The 23,798-nt window shown below is 39.8% G+C and overlaps 1 protein-coding gene across 1 annotated transcript in view; it reads right to left on the bottom strand.

Annotated features, from left to right (window-relative positions):
- Window positions 1-2,809: 2,809 nt before the first annotated feature.
- The window catches only part of LOC133648698 (myelin transcription factor 1-like protein), a 64,987-nt gene continuing 43,998 nt past the window's right edge, over window positions 2,810-23,798 (bottom strand). The window contains exons 16-26 of the mRNA XM_062045031.1: window positions 16,033-16,301; window positions 15,713-15,937; window positions 15,474-15,598; window positions 15,327-15,395; window positions 15,199-15,261; window positions 15,042-15,125; window positions 11,916-12,137; window positions 11,709-11,800; window positions 11,537-11,640; window positions 11,272-11,415; window positions 2,810-7,458 (exon numbers count right to left, since the gene is read on the bottom strand). Of these exons, the coding sequence (XP_061901015.1) occupies window positions 7,318-7,458; window positions 11,272-11,415; window positions 11,537-11,640; window positions 11,709-11,800; window positions 11,916-12,137; window positions 15,042-15,125; window positions 15,199-15,261; window positions 15,327-15,395; window positions 15,474-15,598; window positions 15,713-15,937; window positions 16,033-16,301 (1,538 nt within the window). The 3' untranslated portion in view covers window positions 2,810-7,317. The remainder of the gene's footprint in view (window positions 7,459-11,271; window positions 11,416-11,536; window positions 11,641-11,708; window positions 11,801-11,915; window positions 12,138-15,041; window positions 15,126-15,198; window positions 15,262-15,326; window positions 15,396-15,473; window positions 15,599-15,712; window positions 15,938-16,032; window positions 16,302-23,798) is intronic.

A 23,798-nucleotide genomic window follows, 5' to 3' on the forward strand; every position in this document is an offset into this window, starting at 1 on the left:
TTTTTTTTACTATGTTTAGCTCTGTGTTTACTGTATGAGCTCATTATAGTCATCACTATTGTAGAATATATTTGTGTTGTCTGCAAATAGTATACATTTCAGTACTTTGGATGTATTAAACATATCATTAATATATACATTAAACAGTTTTGGCCCCAACACGGACCCTTGAGGGACACCACAAGCAATGCCAAGAGTATCAGATAAAAATTGACCCATTTTAACAAACTGTACCCTCCCTGTTAAATAACTTTTTAACCAGTCACCAGCCAGCCCCCTAATTCCATATCTTCCCATTTTATTTAGTAGAATTGAATGATTAATGGTATCAAAGGCTTTCTGTAGATTAATACAAATACCAACTGCATATCTTTTATGCTCCAGTGCATTAGTAATTTCCTCAATAGCTTCAGTTATCGCCATTGAGGTTGTTCGTTTGGCCCTAAAGCCATACTGACCGTCATTGATTATATGATGCTTCTCAAGAAAAGATTCAAGTCGAGAGTTAAATAGTTTCTCTAAGATTTTTGAGAACTGAGGCAAAAGAGAGATTGGTCTGTAATTGATGAAAGCGTGTTTGCTGTCACTTTTGAAGAGCGAGTTACCTTAGCGATTTTCATTTGACTTGGAAAGCAGCCAGTCTGGAATGATAGGTTACATATGTAAGTTAAAGGTTTTACAATATTCAGTATAACTTTTTGAACCAATATCATGTTATCATGGCAGTCAGTGGAGCACTTACTTTTACACTTCCGCACAATGTTTGTCAATTCCTGCTCATTTGTAGCTGAGAGGAAGAATGACGAACAATTCTGTTCAATAGTTGATTTTGTAACTCCATTGTCTGGGATATCAACAGCCAATTTAGGACCAACATTTACAAAAAAACTGTTGAACTTATTCACTACATTACTCATATTATAATCTTCACCGTTTTCATCAATAAAATAGTCAGGATATGTCAACTTTGAATATCCTTGTTTGATTAGATTATTCAAAACATCCCAAGTTCCTTTTATATTGTTTTTGTTTTCATTTAGGTTTTTTTGTTGATAATATAACCGTTTGCATGTTCTCATAATATCAGTTAATTTATTTTTGTACTTCTTGTATTGTTGTTCGACTTCTTTTGTTTTTATTTTGATGAAAAGTTTGTAGAGATTGTTTTTCTTTTTACAGGCATTAATTATCCCTTTTGTGATCCAAGGGCTATTTTTATTTTTTCCTTTTATAAAATATTCTTTCACGGGGCAATGTTTATTATGCAGGGAAGTAAAGATGTCTAAAAAATTACAATAAGCACTGTCCACATTAGGTTCTCTGTATACTGAAGTCCAATCCTGAACTGCTAAACTATTGTTTAGGACAGAGATTTTTGCCATAGTGTCTTTGGTTTCTTGAGATGACAGTCATATAACGTAAAGACAGGTAAATGGTCAGTGATATCACATATACATAAATAGGCCACTGGTGACTTGATTTCCCATAATGTTTGTAAAAATGTTGTCAATGATTGTGGCACTATGTGTTGTTATTCTGCTTGGTTTGGTTATGGTTGGATATAGAGACAAGCTGTACATTGTGTCAATGAAGTCATCAACATGTTTTTGCTTGGTTGAGTTTAACAAATCAATGTTAAAATCACCACAGATAAATATGTTTTTTTGGTTCACAGAGGAAAATATTTTACCCATCCACTCATTGAAAGTTTCTATGCTTGAACCAGGTGCCCGGTATACACAACTCATGAAGATATTTGTCTTTTTATCATTTAGGATTTCCACTGTTAAACATTCAAATAATCCATCGACTGCTATGGTCATGTTTGTTAAAACTTTAAATGTAACAGATTTATAAATATACAATGCGACCCCTCCTCCTATTTTATTTATTCTGCTTATATACCTTAATTCATAGTCATTCAGACTAAAATCAATATCTTTATCATTATTGAACCAGGTTTCAGTAATTGCAATAATGGTAAATGGATGACTAAATTCTTTCAAGTAATCCTTGATAGCCTCAAAGTTGGTGTACATGCTTCGACTATTGAAATGTATTATTGACAGACTATCTTCTGATTTTACACTGCTTTCATATTGTTTACGGGTAAAATAATTACAGTTTTTAACAATCGCAGAGAAAAATTATCAGGGTCTATCTCCATATCAGTCTCTGTTGTGGCGTGCTCTTGATACTCACACATGTCCAGTTCTTTTTGTTGATGTTGGAGGATCTTCTGTAACATGTCCATATCAATACTTGGTGTGGTCTGTGTTCTTGGTGTGGGTAGCATTGAGATGATGTAAAAGTCACAAGCTACTTTGATACCAAGTACTGCATCAATGTCAATACTTATCAAGATCTTCTATTTTCCTTATCATCAAGACTTTTGCTTCCTCCGGCGTCCCATTTAGTTTGATGAAGATCTTACAGTTCGTTACCCAGGTTTGTTGAATCTTGCTTTGCCTTTTAAGATGTCGTGCGATCCTTGCGATGTCAGCATTTTTCTTGGTCAAGTGTTCATTTATGAAAACATCTGTACCTTTGAGTTTGCGTCCTTGCTTTAATAATGCGATTTTCTTTTTTCTGTTTGCTCATATATATAAGAAACAGCAGCATAATTATGTCCAATCTCTGAATCTCGCTTGTCTCCCCCTACTGGTTGTGTACTCACCACATGCGGTTTTAACGAAAATAAACAGCCTGTTCATTTCAAAGGGCCCTGATTGTTCGCAAACGCTCCATCAATCTTGTATTCCTGCGTGTCAGCTGCTAGGACTTGGAGACAAGAAAAGACGCCAGCCAAGAGTTGCAACACAAGATTTATTAAGAGCAAAGCGATGCCAACACCATCATGATAGAAAATGTACAAAGTCCACAAGTCCAAAAGAAATAACACGATGTCAGCAAACAGCATATTTACCAACTGAACTCATGCTGCGAGGTTCGAAAAGAAGCTGGAAGCTTCCATGTAACAAAGAAAAAAGGAGTTGATGCATATAAAATATTTTTTATTCACTCCTGAAAAGAAAACAATCATTTCACAAATATTCATACGATGCATGTTTTGCATTGACACATTGGTGTTGAGATAGTCACAAGTTAGTTTTTACATACGATTCATTATATTAATGTCTAGTCTATCAATTGTGCTTTAAGTTCATCACCTGCCAGGTTAGTGTAGAAACAAATCAAAGCAAACTTTGTCATGTGACGTCGCTCAATGAGGCCAATAAAACACTTCAGTTTTAATAAAGTTTCATTGATGCATTGATTGTTTTAACCCACAAGAAGCCACTATAAAAGTATTTAAAGTCGCCATTTATAGATTTGTGCTCCCACTCCTCTAGTCCCGAAGTGACATGTTTTTGGAGTGCTTTTCACATGACGTAATGTTTCAATACTGTGTCAGATATCGCAACTGAACTGTTCCTACTGTATTTCTTCAATCAATTCATAGAAAACAAGCTAGCAAAATATCACAATCAGTTTTTAGAATTTCAATTGCTAAATAAAGTTAAACTTGACATATTTGTCACAATGGCAAAAATGCTAAAACATCAATGAATGTAATAGTTTCAATGATTTTCACATGACTATATGTTCTTTCTTCAATTTAAAGTACTTTTGTGCTACACTGAAAAAGGTCAAAATGAGTTCTTGTGAAATAAGGAATACATTTAGCATCACCAATGACATATGCTCAAAAATACTTATGGATATTATCAGGCTATGTGGTTTGATTACAGAACGAAGCAAAAAAAAACCTTTTACCTTTACAGATGAAATTAACTAAACGTTTGAATGTAAAACAGTTCAATATTTCACTACTTTTTACAGGATCTGAACAGAAAAAGTGACAAAGGTGTGTGCTTCATTTGAGGATCAATAAATGTCCTGCTTGAATTAGAATTCATATTTAAACATCCTCTTCATTACGCTGTTTATCCTTTGACACCAAACCTCGCCATTGGCAGCCTTCAAACAGGAAGTTGTCAGAGGGAAGTGGCCGCTGAGCTTAATGTGTCATCAGCAGATTGCAACAGAGACACTGCAAGATTCACAGATGTACAGTGGTACCTTCGGATATGAGTTGAACTACCTCCGCCAGGAGGTTATGTAATTGTTGCTTTTGGTTTGTCTGTCTATTAGGTATTTAGCAAAATACCTCAAAAAGTTTCATTGAACTTTCATGAAATGTCCGAAATGGGATAAGGAACAAGTGATTACATTTTGCGGGTGATCTGGATAATTTCTACAATGTTACCTTACGTTTATGTTACAAGTTTCAACTTCTGTTCGTGTGTATGCTAGCGGCCCCGCCTTCACCCACAGAGACAAATACAGTGAATGACTGACAAGAGGCTTCACACTGTTTTTTTAATTCCGCTACAGATAGCTCAAAAAGTTGTCGGAAGATTTTCATGAAACGCTCTGGAAAGAACAAGTGATTACATTTTGGGGTTGATTGACTATTGGGAGATAGGGCTTGGACCGCAGCTCATACCTTGAAAAATTCAAAGTGAAATATATTGAAATTAATTAAATTGGTGCTTGGCCCCCAAAAAAGCACAATGTTAACATGTACTATGCCTTTTAAAAATACAAACAACTTTTAGATAATACTTTTTGTAAAAAAAACAACAATACAATGGAATGCAGTACAAACAACTTAAGTAGTTTTATGAAGTAATGTAATGATAATGTACAATTTACCTTGGAGAGTGAACTTCTACGTTATCTCCATCTAGCTGCTTCTCTGTCATACACACCATCTGCAGCTTTTTGATATTTTCATGAATAAATGTTTGCCGTTTAGATATCATTTTAACAACCTTGGCTGGCATGAAGCCTGGGATATACTCTCGCATCACGTTACTTGCCCCCGCCCCCGCCTACCCTTCCGCAGACCCTGACGTGAACCTCCCAAAAATCCTAGCTTCGCCTCAGCGGCGACGCGGACCACAGAGCTGTAATTGGTCAGCTTTTTCCGAGGAGAGACCCTGAGCACAGGAGAGCAGACGCGCTGCTTGAAATGCACAACTTATTGTAAGAGATAAAGCAATAGTGATTCAAGATTTGCATGCAAACTGACTTACTGTGACTTAATATCGCGACGCGGTCTAAAAACAATTACTCTATGTTTTGTTTTTCAGCTTGTTGTGATGTTTCATCTAGAAGAAGTCACACAAAGTACGACGCTCTTTTTATCATTTATTGCCAATCTTATAATAACGAAAGATTCAATTCTGAAACATATTTTTCTTGTGCACACGTCTTCTCTCTCACACAATACTTGCTTATTTTCCGTCAATCATCTTTCAGGCACGGTATGTTCACAAACACGGGAACTCTAAACATCAGTAACACATGAACATAAACATTAACACCAGCAGGTCATTGTAAAAGGTTTTTAACAGTTTTGTTTGTTTTCAGTTACATAACTCTTAAATTTGCCTGTCCTCCGCCGAGACTTGTTCAGAGGTTGCACAGCCAACCTTTGCGAACATCTTTTCTTCAGGTTTCGAAGCAATGTGAACATTAAAAGTGACTGTTGTTTTAAAAGGATTAGCTCAAACATTAAAGTGGGTTTCGCTTCAGACGCCACTGTTTACTACATGTTTACAACTACTACTACACACAGGAAGCTCTCTCTCTCAGGAAGATAGTCAACAAGTTGTAGTTGCTCACTCCTTAGGGTTTGGCAAGAGAATTGCAAGTCCCGTGCCAGCACCGCGGAAGAGCTATATAAACGAACCAAGACACCGTCAGAGCATGCTATGTGACACAAGAGTATATTCCAGCCTTTAGACTTGTTCTGCTTCAGTATGGTGCAGACTAGCAGTGATACGCTCCAACTGCTTCACCAAGTTAGTTAGCGACATGCTCTATCATGCTTTTGATGATTTCTTTCTTTAATTCAACAAATATCATCCACTTTTTCTTCTCAGCACTGTCCTTAACACTCACTTTCTTCCTTACCATGCTTAGAAAAACAAAGTTATGTTAATTTCTAGCTATTAACTAATGCAGGCAAGTAAGATCGGATGTTTTGGTCGGATCTTACGAGATTCACAGTGATAGTCACTACGCAACTAGCTGCGGGGAGGGGGTAACCCCAATTTTTATTTGCAGTCAAAAGCATAACACTTAGCCGAGAGCTCGCATTCCAGAAAACTCGTAAACTCAGGTCCTCTTACCCCGAGGTACCACTGTACTGCAGTATACCTTTATGTCAAACATAAGGCAACTGTTTTTGTTCAAGGTGCATAATAAGTAGTGAACTATTCAACATTTGGACATTCACAAGTTCAGACAAGTTTTAGTTTTAGTTTTACCCTGAAATCGTACCCTCAAACCAAATATCCACAACCTTTTGTGAGTACTTTAGTGAGTAACGTAAGACATCTTTGACACCAATTAGTATTTAAATGTCCTCTAAGAGTGCTCATTGGCATTTTCACCATCTTTGACTTGAAATGTCTGGATTCTTATGGGTTAATTGGGGATGTTTTATGGAGAGAAATATTGATCATTTCAAGTTTTTCTAGGTAGTTTTGAAGCAAATAATGTGAAGGCAGAGCTTCTTTAATCTGTGTGTGTGTCCAATTGTTGCTCCACTCGCCAATAAAGTGCATGCATGTGAGAAAAAAAACAGAGTCTGCATGAATGGACACACACGACCCGTGCAAAAACACAATGACGCCGCACGTGAAAACGTTTGACCCTGTAAGCCGTCGTCAAGGAAACAACATCTACAAGCACACGTGTTAGCCCGCCAATAAAAACATGAAAACATGGAAACAAATGTGCAAAGTGTCCTTTCAGCTCAGAGATGATTGTAGTAAAAGATACAAAACGCAGTAAAAATCATCTCTCTGCTCGGTAATTCATAAGAAATTGCATATAGCCAAACGTTAGTTTATCGTGATTGCACGTGATATCAAATGTGATCAATGCCAATATTGCTGCCCTCTTCGCTTACTACGATTGTCTCCTCCCTCACACTGTTGCACCATCGTGTTTCCGTGTCATGATGTTTCTCCTCGTGAGGTCACATGCACTACAAAGCATCTCCAGCTCCGATTGCTCTTCACGCCCACCGGACGAGCCCAGCTTTACCGTGCAGCCGTCAATAGATCAACAAATACCAGAGCAGCTGTATGTCACATTGTATCAGGTCGTATGAAAATGTAGAAAAGTTGCATGTTGGTTCCAAACAAAGTGAGGCGATGAAAAGAAGACGTGACGGCGACAGCAGAGTGACGCTAGATGACAACAAAGCGTGTTGTGTGCTGGCGTGTGTGCTGTCGGCTACACCTGGATGCCCTGGACGGCCTGCCTGATGTTCTCCAGCAGGGCCTTGTTCTCCGGGCTCTGGTACTGCTCCTGGTGCGTGTACATGTCTGTCAGCGTGCTCACGTACGTGTCAAAGTTCTGTTCATTCATTGGCTCCTGTTGGGAGAAACATGCAATCAGAAGGAATCCAGGAAGGAAAAGACACCATAGGCATCGCCGCTCCGTGGGTGGCGGAAGTTTGGAGGAAATAAGCTGACGCAGTTAGGAAAACGTGTCTTGTTAATTTTTTCTTTAAAACTGTCACCAAAAAAGAATCAATCATGCAGAAGCAGATGATGGAAGTTCCTGTTCGCAGATGAAGACATTGGGATATTTGACACTTGTGTACTTACACTTAGTCTTTTGAGTGTATACTGCATATGTGTTAAACTTGTGTACTTCATTAAGTCTTCTGAGTGCATAAGTGTACTACACTTGTGTACTCACACTTCGGGCCTGAGCTACTAAAGGTCTGCGTGTACTAAATCATGCAAACTTGATAGCACACGCAAAGCTGATCTACTAAGCTTGTGCGCAGTGGATTACATCTCATAAGTGGGTAAAAAAAGGAGCACAACCCATTTAGCATGTCTGTCTTCATGAACATGCAGAATATATGCTGATTATCAGAACAGCCACAGTACTGGGAGGAGAAGATGCCATTATAATTATTCAGCACGTGCAATGTGATTCCTCAAGACTAAAACTGTTCTGAGTGGTAATTTGCTTCTTTACTTAGCACGTCTGAAATCTACATGCAAACTGGCAAAGGTACACACAGAGAAAGGAGGTGATTGCGCTGCATAGAAAGCTGGATAAATTGAGAATCCTTGATCCTACGTGTATCCACTTATCCATTTTCTACTGGGGTGGTAGGGGGCGGTCTGGAGCCTATCCCAGCTGCACTCGGGCAGAAGTTAAAGTTAAAGTTAAAGTACCAATGATTGTCACGCACACACTAGGTGTGGCGAAATTATTCTCTGCATTTGACCCATCACCCTTGATCACCCCCTGGGAGGTGAGGGGAACAGTGAGCAGCAGCGGTGCCCACGCCCGGGAATCATTTTTGGTGATTTAACCTTCAATTCCAACCCTTGATGCTGAGGGCCAAGCAGGGAGGTAATGGGTCCCCTTTTTATAGTCTTTGGTATGACTCGGCCGGGGTTTGATCTCACAGGCAGGGAACACCCTGGACAAGTCAACCCCTCATCGCACAGCCTAAACAATGCGTCAACATATTTGGACTGTCAGAAATTTAAAAAAGTAGACATTGTGTATTCAGTAATATATTTTTATACCTGCTGGATGACTTAAGGGGCTGATTAAAACAAATTAAATTGGTGTCTGCTGGCGTCTTTTTTTTAATGCTGTTTGTTTTTTCATTGAGGAAATATATTATTATAATGTATCTCCTACATGAAAAAAACATCTTGCAATAAGCATTATCTTGCGTTTGGATCATTCCAGAGGGAGAAACGCAAAAACATAAATTGCAAAAAAATTTTTTCGTATAAATAATGCAATGTCATAAAAAAACGGCACAGACACGAAAACGCATCAATTGAATTTGTTTTAATCAAACTTCATATCGCACAGAGACAAACCCGCGATATATCGAGTATATATCGATATATCGCCCAGCCCTACAACCAAACTTCATTAATGTTTTCTGTGACAAACAAGTATGTGCTCCAATCACTCTATCATAAAAAAATAAGAGTTGTAGAAATTATTGTAAACTCAAGACAGCCATGACATTATGTTCTTTACAAGTGTATGTAAACGTTTGACCACGACTGTATGAAGCGCAATAAAAATATCCAACAACTTTTTATATGCATGCTGCATGTATGAAATGTAGTAACAGGCACATTCATAATATGTAATATTTACGTATTTTGGTCACCTTAAGCATACGGCGGTGCATTAATTTTACAGAAGCATCACAACGTTTGCTATTTCCTACAACAACTACTGCTATTCATTGCAGAGAGCCAAAATTGACTATTTGGGACAAATGATGATCCAGAACCTAATATTTCTGAGCCTGAATATATTGATGATGACCTACAAGTTTGCGAGTGATCAGCAGAGCAGATCCAGCAAGTAGCACTATTGCTAAGTGCTAAATAAGAAATACAAACTACGAACATAATAAAACAATCACTAGCTGGACAAATTATGACAAGGCACAGTTTAGAGACCCATTTGTCATTTCGCAACAATTTGCCATCCTGGTGAAAATGTCAGCTCTCACTTGGATGCCGGTTTAGATGACGAATATATTATAATCCTCATGCAAGTTAAAAAAATAAAAAATACAGGTGGACGCATACTACTGTAGTGTCTTTTCGTGTCATTCTCGTGATCTTCTGGTCTAAGCTGAATGTCAAAGTTGACCAACTTTTCGGTTTGTGGCCACAACATTGTACTATACAAGCGAGAGGCATACTTTATAATGTATAATTAACTTTTACCAACTCTGAGGTGATGCAGCAGCTCACCAGCTCAGTATGTCAATAGCTGCATAAACAGTTACTTCTTTGTGATCACGGTGCTGATTAAAGAGTGTTAGCGCTTACAATAACAATATCGCTAATACGTGGTTTATATTCAGATCAAGACATCAAATTGAGTATTGTAGGTGGTTTTTGGATGTTTTTTTTAAGAGAGCTTTAATGGCACTATACAGTAGATGACTCTCATTAGCTTCATGGTTAGCCGCCTAGCACTTGCTGGGTATTACAAATTACAATGCATAAACAAAGAAAGACGTGTTCTTATCTTACATAGGGATTGTTAATTATAGGCAAACGTCCAAATGAAAGTGCAGTTCCCCTTTACGTCATCTAGCAGCTATAAAATTATACAATGATACTGCTGAATAGACGATATGTCTACTATTTTTATTTCTGACAGTCCGTATATGTTGAGAAGCATACGTTGGATGGGGCTGCAGTGTGATCAACCCCTTTCTCACAGCGCGAGCACATGCAGTGCGAAATCAACATAGAGTGAGGGACAGACGACGACGCGGGAGGCTGAAAAGCGACCGGAAGAGCGAGCAGTGGAAGAGGAAGGAGCTGAAAAGCGACCCGACCAGAGACTGAGTACTATTGAAAAATAAACGAAGTCACAAACTGCTTGCAGTCATGACAGTCCTTGGTGGTCCATGGAACCCCAACAGCGAGAGACGGTCACATTGTCGATAAATCACATTGCGGGTGCTGTTTAATATATTTGCATCTTCTCCTCCCAGTATTGTGGGCGTTTTAATGAACATCATATATTTAGCATATTAATGAAGACAGAGAAGCAAAATGGAATGCATTCCTTATTCTGCTCACCTAACAGACGCAATCAACTTTTCACACGTTTAGTAGATCAGCTTTGCGTGTGCTATCAAGTTTGAACGTGTTTTAGTCTATGCAAACCCTTAGTAAATCAGGCTCTTAGTGTTTAGGTGCACTAATGCAAGTACTCCATTATTGACACACGTTGGTTTTGGATGTTGTTGAGGGAGAGGATGTCAGAGCAAAAGAGAAGATAATTGGATAAAGGATGGATGCATGTCTTACTGTGGCAGGACTCTGCAAACAGCAGTTCTGCCTTTTTTGGAGGAGCCATTTTTACAGGTGAGAAGTCTATATTAGTCAGCCAGACACATGACGGCGCTCACCAGGTGTCAAAAACAACACACACAACTAGAAAGAAGGCGCTAAGAGAGATTCTCTAATTAGCCTCTGTCTTTTGTGGACGTGTCAAACGGCAGCAGAAAGACACAACGGGACAATCGCAAACGAAAGGTGGTTGACACAAATAAGTGGATGAACGTGTGAGAGGAAACACCTCACTGACATGTGCGAGCAAATGTTAGCCACTTGCGTTTGGCTAGCACGTGATGAAAGGCAGAAACGAGCGTCCTCTTACCATGTGAGGCAGCTGTATGTTGGCGAGGCTGTTTATGAGCGACTGGCTCAGGTTGGCTAGCTCGTGCAGTAATGAGTCGTTTTGTTGTTCCATCACCTTGTTCTCCTCCTCCATGGACTTTAGGCTGCTCTCCATGGTGGTGATCTAGCAGCAGAAGACAAAATGAACGCATCACATCTCACTGTCTGAGCCAGAGGTCTCATTAATTAATCAATCGATCAATAAATCAATCAGAAGGAAATAGAACAAAGCACTTCGGTCTTACTTGAGTCCTCAGTTTAATCATGTCTGACTCCACTTGATTGTTGTTTTCGTTGAGATCGTTAATGTCTTCGTCTAGCTGTTTAATCTCTTCGTCGTTTTCGATGCCTGAGCGAGACAAAAGACATTCTGTTCTTTTCCTTGGTCTCCTTTGCCGTTTCAACACCTGGAGTCACCTTTGCTGGCTCTCTGCTTGATTGTCAGCATGTCCACGCCGCTCATTCTGGCCTTCTTCATGGCAGACGTGGCCCGCGGGCAGCCGGAAAGACTGTGAACGAGACACACACACACAGCCGAACGTCGTTTAACATCGGCCATCATTCACGATGGTTGTCATGGTAGCAAGGCATGAAGTTCGACTTCATAAAAAACATTGAGATCACCTCCGGTGGGTTAGGAAGCTCCCGCTGACGTGTCCCGAGCCATCGCAGCCCGGAGTGGGACATGTCATGCCGTCTGTCTTGCCGGCTTTCCAGGCGAACTGCGTGCCGTTAACGAAGCTGTCTTTTTGCCTTTTGGCCGCCAGGGGGCAGCCAGACGCACTGCGGTGGGAGGCGTACTTACCAGTCACATGACCTTGTCCATCACAGCCTGGGACAGGACACCTGAGAGGGCGTAGACACAAATCTCTCACTGCGCTTCACCAAGTCTTTATGTGAACAGCAGAGGTGTGGACTCGAGTCACACGACTTGGACTTGAGTCAGACTCGAGTCATAAATTTGATGACTTTAGACTCGACTTGACAAAATGTAAAGAGACTTGCAACTTGACTTGGACTTTAACATCAATGACTTGTGACTTCACTTGGACTTGAGCCTTTTGACTTGACATGACTTGCTACTTTCCCCAAAACCCAACGATTAAAAAGTTATTCAGGAGCGCTCCATATCTTCCATTGTGTACGTACAGTATGTGTCAGCTTGTGTGCTGCCTGTCAGTACAACATCCAATCAAATTAGATCCACGTTGTTTTCGTCCCACAGCATTCATCCAATCAAATTGCAGAACAACCAACAAAGAATAGCTCTCAAACAACGCGCCAGTGAGGAAAAATTACGCCAAAGATAGTTTCGTTCGGGTATTAAAACTACGACTTGGTCAACAAAAAAGGAATTGCAACAACTCCTAACTTCGTTCGACATTTGAAGTTGCACACAGAACGGTAAGTTTTGAATGTAAGTTAAAGTTAAAGTTAAAGTACCAATGATTGTCACACACACGGGCTAACGTTTATTGGCTAAGTAACGTAACTTTTATTTGCTGTGTAGTTAAATCAGTGAGGCTGTAAACTCACTGCTAACGTTATAACCATAGACATCTTATAAGTAGACGCAGCATCGAGCGCTACTGCCTACTGGCGCTGACGAGACGCGGGGCCGCCATCTTGGAGTGGGGATCCGCTCTACTCAGTGCAATTCTTTTGGCAGGAGCAATGAACTGTCAGCGCATTTAATTCATCTTACCTCACTGAATACCACTGATTTTCACGCGTTTTTTGTCATACGTGTATGTAATATAATCCCAGAGAAGGGGGAACAAAACGGTCAGCAATTTTTAAGTTCAAGAAGCAATATGATTAGGTTATATAAACATGTGTATATTGTACATAAACAATGTATGAATACATTAGATATCAATATATCTTAGGGACCTATAGACTGTATCTCTGTTGCTGCAGCAGCAGAGAGTTTATTCTGTCTTGACATTTTGTATTACATTCTTCCCTTAAATTATCATGTTTACAGTGATTGTTTTATATGTTTTTTTTATGTATCTTGCTTTGGATAAAAGCGTCTGCCAAATACTTAAACATAAACATATATAAACACCTTAAAGTCTTTATATCAGCTAAAACCACCAATTTGTTTCACTGGATTCAGAATAAAACCAAATTATGTCTTACCCAACAATGTTAGTATTTGAATATTGTTACTTGAAGACTTATTCCTGGTTACAATTATACTGTTAAGAAAGTATTGTCTTATACTTCGCCTAAAATGAGAACACATCATAATCAGTGGCGGCTGGTGAATTTTGTTTTAGGTGGGGCTGAAAGTTTGTAAACCAAACCCCTGTAGGGCGTCATCCTCCCCCAGAAGATTTCTTTGTGATTTTCACATACAAATATTGAAGATCTTTGCTCCTTCTCAACTCTGTGGTAATATTCTTTTCACAAAATACAACCAATAGTACGTTAATGTTAAATCTTACTTGTGAAAAGTAATTCCCCGATTCCTATTTTCAACAGTCCGCTCATTTGAATAGGAAAACACTGAACACATCTTTGTTTTCCACCTGTCAACTGTCAGTTTAGGCTGCTCGCCGGCTCCTCATCACCACTTCAATATGGCGGCCAAACTGCTTCTTCACAGCAGCCAATGCTGCGTCTACTTATAAGATGTCTATGGTTATAACGTCATTGCAAACACGGCAATCTGTTGCGTCCACTGCCGTTCGCTACCTTATTCATACTTTGTCAAGTGATTTTTTTAAGCAGGGTTGCATGAGGTACCTACAATTAACGTTATGTTAGTCAATGTATCACACACAGTAATGTAACGTCAGCAGCACCGCATATTTTAGCCACCTATAAAAAGACAAACAGTCAAATAAAGGTCAGTTAAAATGTATACTATATTAAGAATATGTGTCCATATTGCATTGGGCCCTGACATCTAAAAAGTACAACTCTGTTCATTGTAATGTTCATGTATTTGTTATGTTTTTCATGTGAACGCACACATCAACACACATACAGTATGAGATGAGATCAATGAAATAAGGTAAGAAAATGATAGAAACTGCTGTGGAACTAGTTACAATGCAATATGCCATGGAAATACAATGTTAACACTTTTGTGCAAATAAGTACAGTTGCACTTGTTTTTTCGAATGTGTTTATTCTGTAAAGGAATGAGTTAAATGTTTAAAATGACTGGTTAATAGTGCTATTATGAAGTGCAATGTCAGCACAATTTTTTTTCCTGCAATTTCAAATGCACTTGTTTTAATAAATAAATACAGCGTTTTAAAAGCATACACAATATGTGTAAATATATTAGTCTGTGGTTAAAAGGACTTGAAAGGACTCAAAACTCAAAATGCAGGACTTGGGACTTGACTTGAGACTTTCCAGTCTTGACTTTGGACTTGACTCAGGACTTGCCTGTCTTGACTCGAGACTTGACTCGAGACTTGAGGGCAAAGTCTTGAGACTTACTTGTGACTTGCAAAACAATGACTTGGTCCCACCTCTGGTGAACAGCATAATTTTTAGTGGTTAAATGTAAATTTGACTGCAGGACAGAAAGGCATGCTGACATAGTTAAGTTAATTCATTGTCTAGTCCTTTTTATGCAGGTAAGTCATTGTGCCCTCTACTGGTTGGTGCCAAGTAAGCAGTTGAAGATATAGCAAACATGAAAGGTGTCCGTGCTAGACAGATGTTCATGAGGACATAGCAGCAACTTGCTCCGTGAGAAGCGGACCTGCGGTTCTGTTAGCTTACTTGATGGGTTCTTGCTCATCTTTGTCTTCTTTGCTGTGGAGGACCTTAATGCCACTCTTCTTAGCTCGAGGACAACCTGACAAGCTAAGGAACGCAGGAGACACGTTGGAGAAGCAGTGTAATCAAATGGAATTACAACAAGTACAAGTCCTGGTACCTCCTGTGGGAGGCGTAGTTTCCCGTGATGTGTCCTGATCCATCGCAGCCAGGTGTGGGACACCTAGAGACCAAAGGACTTAGTTGTTATCATGCCCATCAAAGATTGAGGATAAGTAGAACCCTCACCTCAGCTCTTGAGAGTTGGTGGCCATCATCCCTCGCAGGTTCTTGTCAGCTAGCTGGCAGCTGGACAGCCTGAGGAAGCCAAACAGAATCTCCTGCTCAGTCAAGTCAAGTCTACTTGAGGACCTCCGGCCAGTTGGGGTTTCTTACGTGAGGAGCTCTTTCTTGGTCTCCTTGCAGGGGGAATACTTGTGGTGTTTGGGGCTGGACACGGTCACCGGGGCCGGGTAGTGCTGCTCCTCCAGCAGTTCCTGGAAGGGGTCCGGCTCTTCACCCTGGTGTAGGGACCACAAATAAGACGACTACAACGTGTCACTGCAGGAGCCACCATCACACAAAATAAGTGTCGTCAATAACACAATCACAAACAGAGCAGGGCTTCCTGTTACCTCCTTGTGGTCGTGTTCCTCGTCTACACGTTTGATCTTGGTATAGTCCACAGGGAGCTCCCAGCAGTCAGATTCGCTCAGCTGGTACCGATGGCTGTTGAGCAGGGCCTGGCGCTGGGGGGACATGGGCTGCAAGGGGGTTAGCACTGTCCCGCTGCCCTCGAGGCCGCCGGGCTGCCCGCCGACATCTACCACGCCCCCGTCGTCCAAGTCACCCACTTCGCTCTGAAGCACACGCGAGAGACAAACGGTACAAATATTACGTTGTGTTTCTGCATGTGACATGCAAATTAGCTGCATTTGGCTCCACCTCCTGCTACCTGAGTCAGCATGACGTGGGGTTTCCCTCCCAGAGCGTGCGGTAGCTCCCGACATCTGGTGGACAGGTTGAGGATGGCGGTGGCGGCCATGTGCGCCGCCTCCATATCGTGGGTGTAGTCGAAGCTGCTTTTGCTGCAGGTGCTGCTGGCGCTGCTTCCACCCCCGCCGCCACCAAGCCCAGCCCCGCAGCTCAGACTGCTACTGCTGCTGGGAGCGTAGCTGCTGGTGGTGCTGCTGGCCGGGCTCGACGTCTTACTGTAGCGCTTGGCTGAAGCACACACACACACACACACACACACACACACACACACACACACACACACACACACACACACACACACACAGGATAGATTTTGTGTGGAGGAGCATCACAAAGAGGAGCTGGGAGGTGCAGGAAATCAATGTTGGTCCTCATCACACTCTGTGTTTTTTCATCAAATATAAGTTTAATCAAATGTTCTGCACACCTGTAAGTGACCTGGGCAAACATCTATTATAATGAAAAAAATTAAAAATAAAGACTTCAATTCTCAGACTACACTGTACGCTGTGTCTTTCTGCTGCCGTTTGCTCTTCCACTTGAGGCCTCTGGGTAGCGGTAATGCACACTTTATATTTTTTTACTCAAAGCTGTCCATTGCTAAAAAATCTTGCTAATGTACTTGTACAAACCCAAAAACCAGTGAAGTTGGCATGTTGTGTAAATCGTAAATAAAAACAGATTACAATGATTTGCAAATCCTTTTCAATCTATATTCAATTGAATAGACTGCAAAGACAAGATACTTAACGTTCGAACTGGTAAACTTTGTTATTTTTTTTTTCAAATATTAGCTATTTGGAATTTGATGCCTGCAACATGTGTCAAAAAAGCTGGCCCAAGTGGCAGAAAAGACTGAGAAAGTTGAGGAATGCTCATCAAACACTTATTTGGAACATCCCACAGGTGAACAAGCTAATTGGGAACAGGTGGGTGCCATGATTGGGTAAAAAAGCAGCTTCCATGAAATGCTCAGTCATTCACAAACAAGGATGGGGCAAGTGTCAACACTTTGTGAACAAATGCGTGAGCAAATTGTCAGTTTAAGAACAACATTTCTCAACGAGCTATTGCAAGGAATTTAGGGATTTCACCATCTAAGGTCTGTAATATCATCAAAAGGTTCACAGAATCTGGAGAAATAACTGCACGTAACATTGAATGCCCATGACCTTAGATCCCTCTGGCGGTATTGCATACTTGCCAACCCTCCCGGATTTTCCGGGAGACTCCCGAAATTCAGCGCCTCTCACGAAAACCTCCCGGGACAAATTTTCTCCCGAAAATCTCCCGAAATTCAGGCGGAGCTGGAGGCCACGCCCCCTCCAGCTCCATGCGGACCTGAGTGAGGACAGCCTGTTTTCACGTCCGCTTTCCCACAATATAAACAGCGTGCCTGCCCAATCACGTTATAACTGTAGAATGATCGAGGGCGAGTTCTTGGTTTCTTATGTGGGTTTATTGTTAGGCAGTTTCATTAACGTCCTCCCAGCGCGGTAACAACACACAACAGCAGTCACGTTTTCGTCTACCGTAAAGTAGTTTGTCTGCCGTAAACAGCAATGTTGTGACACTCTTAAACAGGACAATACTGCCATCTACTGTACATGCATATGTGACAATAACATCTACGGCTTTTAGAGAGTGCAGTGCACAACTGCGCACACAACAAGGAGACGAAGCAGAAGAACGAAGAAGATACAGCCATGGCGACGCCGACGACGAGTAAGATGAAGAAATACGCTTGTAAGTTCCAAGCCGCAGCTGCGATTGGACCTGGATAACCTCCGGGAAGAAGTAGTGGAGTACCAAGTGCTTGGCAGTGAAGATCTTCCTCAGGAAGCAAAGATTGACCGGTTTTGGGCCATGCTAGGGAGAGATGGAAGATTCCAGACTCTAGCGCATTTGATGAAAGCACTTTTGTGCGTGCCACACAGCAATGCATCATCAGAGAGGGTGTTCAGCATGGTTAGAAAAATAGTGACAGAGAATAGAACAAGGATGGACAATTCAACCCTTAACTCAACGAGTGTTATGTGTGTGTATATGTGTAAATAAATGAACACTGAAATTCAAGCATTTCTCTTATTTATATATATATATATATATATATATATATATATATATATATATATATATATATATATATATATATATATATATATATATATATATATATATATATATATATATATATACATATATATATACATATATATATATATATACATATATATATATATATATATATATATATATGTATGTGTATATATATATATATATATATATATATATATATATATATATATATATATATATATATATATATATGTATATATATATATATATATGTATATATATATATATATATATATATATATATATATATACATATATATATATATATACATATATATATATATATACATATATATATATATATATATATATATATATGTATGTATATATATATATATATATATATATATATATATATATATATATATATATATATATATATATATATATATATATATATATATATATATATATATATATATATATATATATATATATATATATATATATATGTCTTAATTAGATTATCCAAAAAAATAGTGCTCTATATATATATATATATATATATATATATATAATACAATAAATATATATATATATAGCCTGCGATGAGGTGGGGACTTGTCCAAGGTGTACCCTGCCTTCCGCCCGATTGTAGCTGAGATAGGCTCCAGCGCCCCCCGCGACCCCAAAGGGAATAAGTGGTAGAAAATGGATGGATGGATATATATATAGCTAGAATTAACTGAAAGTCAAGTATTTCTTTTATATATATCCATCCATCCATCCATCCATTTTCTACCGCTTATTCCCTTCGGGGTCGCGGGGGGCGCTGGAGCCTATCTCAGCTACAATCGGGCGGAAGGCGGGGTACACCCTGGACAAGTCGCCACCTCATTGCAGGGCCACTTTTATATATATATATATGAAATACTTGACTTGGTGAATTCTAGCTGTAAATATACTCCTCCCCTCTTAACCACGCACCCCCACCCCTCACACCACACCTCCCGAAATCGGAGGTCTCAAAGTTGGCAAGTATGCGGTATTGCATCAAAAAGTGTGTAAAGTATATCACCACATGGGCTCAGGAACACTTCAGAAAACCACTGTCAGTAACTACAGTTCATTGCTACATCTGTAAGTGAAAGTTAAAACTCTACTATGCAAAGCGAAAGCCATTTATCAACAACACCCAGAAACGCCGCCGGCTTCGCTGGGCCCAAGCTCATCAAAGATGGACTGATGCAAAGTATAAAAGTGTTCTGTAGTCTGACGAGTCCACATTTCAAATTGTTTTTGGAAACTGTGGATGTTGTGTCCTCCAGAACAAAGAGGAAAAGAACCATCCGGATTGTTATAGGTGCAAAGTTCAAAAGCCAGCATCTGTGATGGTATGGGGGTGTATTAGTGCCCAAAGCATGGGTAACTTACACATCTGTGAAGGCACCATTAATGCTGAAAGGTACATACAGGTTTTGGAGCAACATATGTTGCCATCCAAGCAACGTTATCATGGATGCCCCTGCTTATTTCAGCAAGACAATGCCAAGCCACATGTTACAACAGCGTGGCCTTGTAGTCAAAGAGTGCGGGTACTAGACTGGCCTGCTTGTAGTCCAGTCTCCCATTGAAAATGTGTGGCGCACTATGAAGCTTAAAATACGACAAAGGAGACCCTGGACTGTTAAACAACTTAGGCTGTACATCAAGCAAGAATGGAAAAAAATTCCACCTGAAAAGCTTAAAAAATTGGTCTCCTCAGTTCCCAAACGTTTACTGAGTGTTGTTAAAAGGAAAGGCCATGTAACACAGTGGTAAAAATGCCCCTGTGCCAACTTTTTTTTACAATGTGTTGCTGCCATTAAATTCTAAGTTAATGATTATTTGCAAAAAAGAATTAAGTTTCTCAGTTCAAACATTACATATCTTGTCTTTGCAGTATATTCAATTGAATATAAGTTGAAATGGATTTGCAAATTATTGTATTCTGTTTTTATTTACGAATTACACAACTTGCCAACTTCACTGGTTTTGGGTTTTGTACTTTAAATCTTTGTCAGAGCCAAAAACGGCGTTGTCTGGTGCGTGTAGTTGTTGCTCGTTGTTCCCGCTTTACACTGCAAAGCAAAAAATAACAACACCATTGGCTAGCTTATGTTACCATTTGTGGTTCAGCAGAATACATTTGTGTTAAATCTGTCTATATTTTTTGCAATTACTAAGTGTGAATGTGAGTGCGAATGTTGTCTGTCTATCTGTGTTGGCCCTGTGATGAGGTGGCGACTTGTCCAGGGTATACCCCGCCTACCGCCCGGATGCAGCTGAGATAGGCTCCAGCGCCCCCCGCGACCCCAAAAAGGGACAAGCGGTAGAAAATGGATGGATGGAAGTTTGTGTAATAAACATTTTTACCAGCCAAAATAAAATGATTGGCGTTATGGTGGTCACTCAGCCTGTCTCGTCAACACATACGCGCATGGAGCGCATGCACACATACAAAAGCAGTACAAGAGAAGCAACGATCAATTTGCAGTCATGTATTTGTTGTGATTCGATATACATTCAATGACAGACGCTAACTATCCAAATCGCTATCATTACAACACACGAAGCTGATGTGTGTGCACGTGTCACATACATATGTACGTTGTTACGTCATTACGTCCGAGAAACCGTGAGAGGGCGAGATATAACGCTTAAAATACAGTGGAAAGTTAGCGCCCTCTAGGCCCCTTTAAGTAAGATTGTTAGAAAGTGAGTCGAACAACTCCAAGAAATTGGTGACCATTAGTACAGAGCTTTAGACATTGTGGGCATACTCGCACAAGGCCAATCGTGCTTTGAACACTGTGAGCGCACTGATCCACGCCATGGCACAGTACACTTCCCCTCCTTTCTGTTTGAAAGCGGTATGCGATAAGGCCCAGCATAACTACTCCAGAGTCATTGAATGATTGCAATATAATCGCTAATAGAAATAAAACACTGTTTCGAAATGATAGAAAATTCAAAATCAGAACGCTTGCAACTACATTCGTGTACGTAAAAAAGGCATGTTGTTTCATTTATGGCAGAGCTTGTCATGTATATAATTCATGACAGCTTCCACAGTGCATAAAATAAATCATAAACACACACCATGTCCATCACAGTATCAACGGCCTAGTGTGAGTGTTAAAAATAGCTTTCTCCATTAATATTGATACCAGACCGATATCAACAAAAAACACTTGTGTCGGATTGTATCGGCTTTCATCAAAAATGTCCGATACAGGCGCTCCGATACAAAAAGTCCTACAGCGTGTCTACCAGTGCAAAGCTTAACAGCCAGTTAAAATCAAAATGTTCTCAAATTAGCACACAATGTTAGTCTTTTCTTGGCATCCTCTAAACGCAGAACATGCGCTATGCATGGGGCCCCTTTCCCAAATCAAAGTTAGCCTGGGCAGGAAAGAAAAAAAGAGAAGGCAGCTCTGACACCGCTCGTGTGCCAAAATGATTGACAGCAATATGACCACGTATCTGAAATATCTTTTAGAAAGGCAGTCCAGGGACTGTGGTTGCAAATTAATCGATTGTCTACAAACCTTATATGCAACACACACGATACTATGGCATTGGCTGTGATAAATATGTGTACAGTGCTTCTGGAAAGTATTCACTTTTTCAACATTTTGTAAAGCCTTATTCCAAAAGAGAATAAATTAATTTTTGTCCTCAAAGTTCTACACACAATACCCAGTAATGACAACGTGAAAAGGTTTTTGCAAATGTATATTAAATAAAAAACTAAGAAATCACAGATTTGCCATAAAGCTAAAAATGAGATCAGATGCATCCTGTTTCAAATGATTATCCTTGAGATGTTCCTACAGCTTAATTGGAGTCCCCATGTGGTAAATTCAGTATATTGGACATGATTTGGGAAGGCACACACCTGTCTATAAGGTCCCCCACTTGACAGTGCATGGTAGTGCACAAACCAAGCATGAAGTCAAAGGATTTGTCTGTAGACCTCTGAAACAGGGTTGTTTCGAGGCAAAAATCTGGGCAAGGGTACAGAAAGATATCTGCTGCGTTGAAGGATCCTAATAAACACAGTGGTCTCCATCATCTGTAAATGAAAGAAGTTTGGAACCACCAGGACTCTTTGTAGAGCTGGCCGGCCGTCTAAACTGAGCGATTTGGGGAGAAGGGCCCTGGTCAGAGAGGTGAATAAGAACTTGACATTCACTCTGTGAGAGCTACAGCATTCCTCTATGGAAAGAGGAAAACCTTACAGAAGGACAATCAACACTGCAGCAATCCACCAATCAGGCCTGTATGGTAGAGAGGCCAGATGGATGCCCTTCTTTTGCAGAAGTTTTTCAAAATGCACCTGAAAGACTCTCAGACCATGAGAAACTGCCCAAAGATAGGTGTGCCAAGCTTGTGGCATCGTATTAAAAAATACTTGACGCTGTAATTGCTGCCAAAGGTGCATCAACAAAGTATTACCCCCATTTTATCCAGTCTTCATTGGCTTCCAGTTAAATTCCTCATAGAGTTTAAGATTTTAGTCCTGACTTTCCGTGCGTTGCATGATGGGGTCCTTCAGTACATCACTGATTTGTTATGCCCCTACACTTCAGGGCGCAGCCTCCGGTCTTCAGGCTTCCTAAAGATCCCAAAAACAAATTTTAAAACCCGTGGAGAACTGGCATTCCAGGCTATAGTTCCCAGACTCTGGAATAACTTGCAACAGTCCCTCCGTGAAATTGACTGTGTTGACACTTTTAAGAAACATTTGAAGAATTCTCTATTTAGTAAAGCATTAAGTTAATGCACTTTTTAACTATCATTTTTAATCCACTTTTTATGATGTTGCCCCTGTTGTTTTAATTAAGTTGTCGTTTTAATTCATCTATGTTTTGTACAGCGCTTTGTGATTTTATCTGTGAAAAGCACTTTATAGATAAAATGTACTTACTTACTTATTGCGCAAAGGCTGTGAATACTTATGTATATGTGATTTTTTTTTGGTTGTTTATCTTTAATACAGTTGCAAAAGCTAAAATAAATTCAGCTTAGGGCCCAAAGTTGACCAACGACGGCCCTGATTTTAGTCAAGTCATTTACAAAAGGTAACATGGCAGGCTATAGGCTACCAGGAGCTACACAACAGCTAAGCACACAACAGCACACAAGCTAGACATATTAGACAAGTGTCCTTCATTGAATATTGCAGTCTAAAACAGTACATTTGTCAATAAAAACAAATATTAAACTATTATAATTGCATATTACTTACACATACAAAGTCTCAAAGGCAGAAGTGTATTCGAAAGTATCCAGTAACAAACGTGTTTGCATCATTCAACTTACTGCATCATGAGCTTAATCAATGATTATTGTGACCAGTAGGTGTGGCCAAAAACCATTACCACTCTACTTCAACTTAAAGACAGCATTAGTCCATTCCAGATGGTTAGAGTTTTTTACCTACCATTGTTCTCTGTTTGATTAATTTCACTTGCTCAAACGTTTTGTAACATCCCACACAACAAAAGAAAAACTATGTACTGAACAATAATTCCTCCTTATATCGTAATAGCTCAATATCAGCCAAAACTCGTATCGTATCGAAAATGAAAAAGTTGGGAC

Source organism: Entelurus aequoreus, linkage group LG04, assembly GCF_033978785.1.
Source record: "Entelurus aequoreus isolate RoL-2023_Sb linkage group LG04, RoL_Eaeq_v1.1, whole genome shotgun sequence".
Lineage (NCBI taxonomy): Eukaryota > Metazoa > Chordata > Actinopteri > Syngnathiformes > Syngnathidae > Entelurus > Entelurus aequoreus.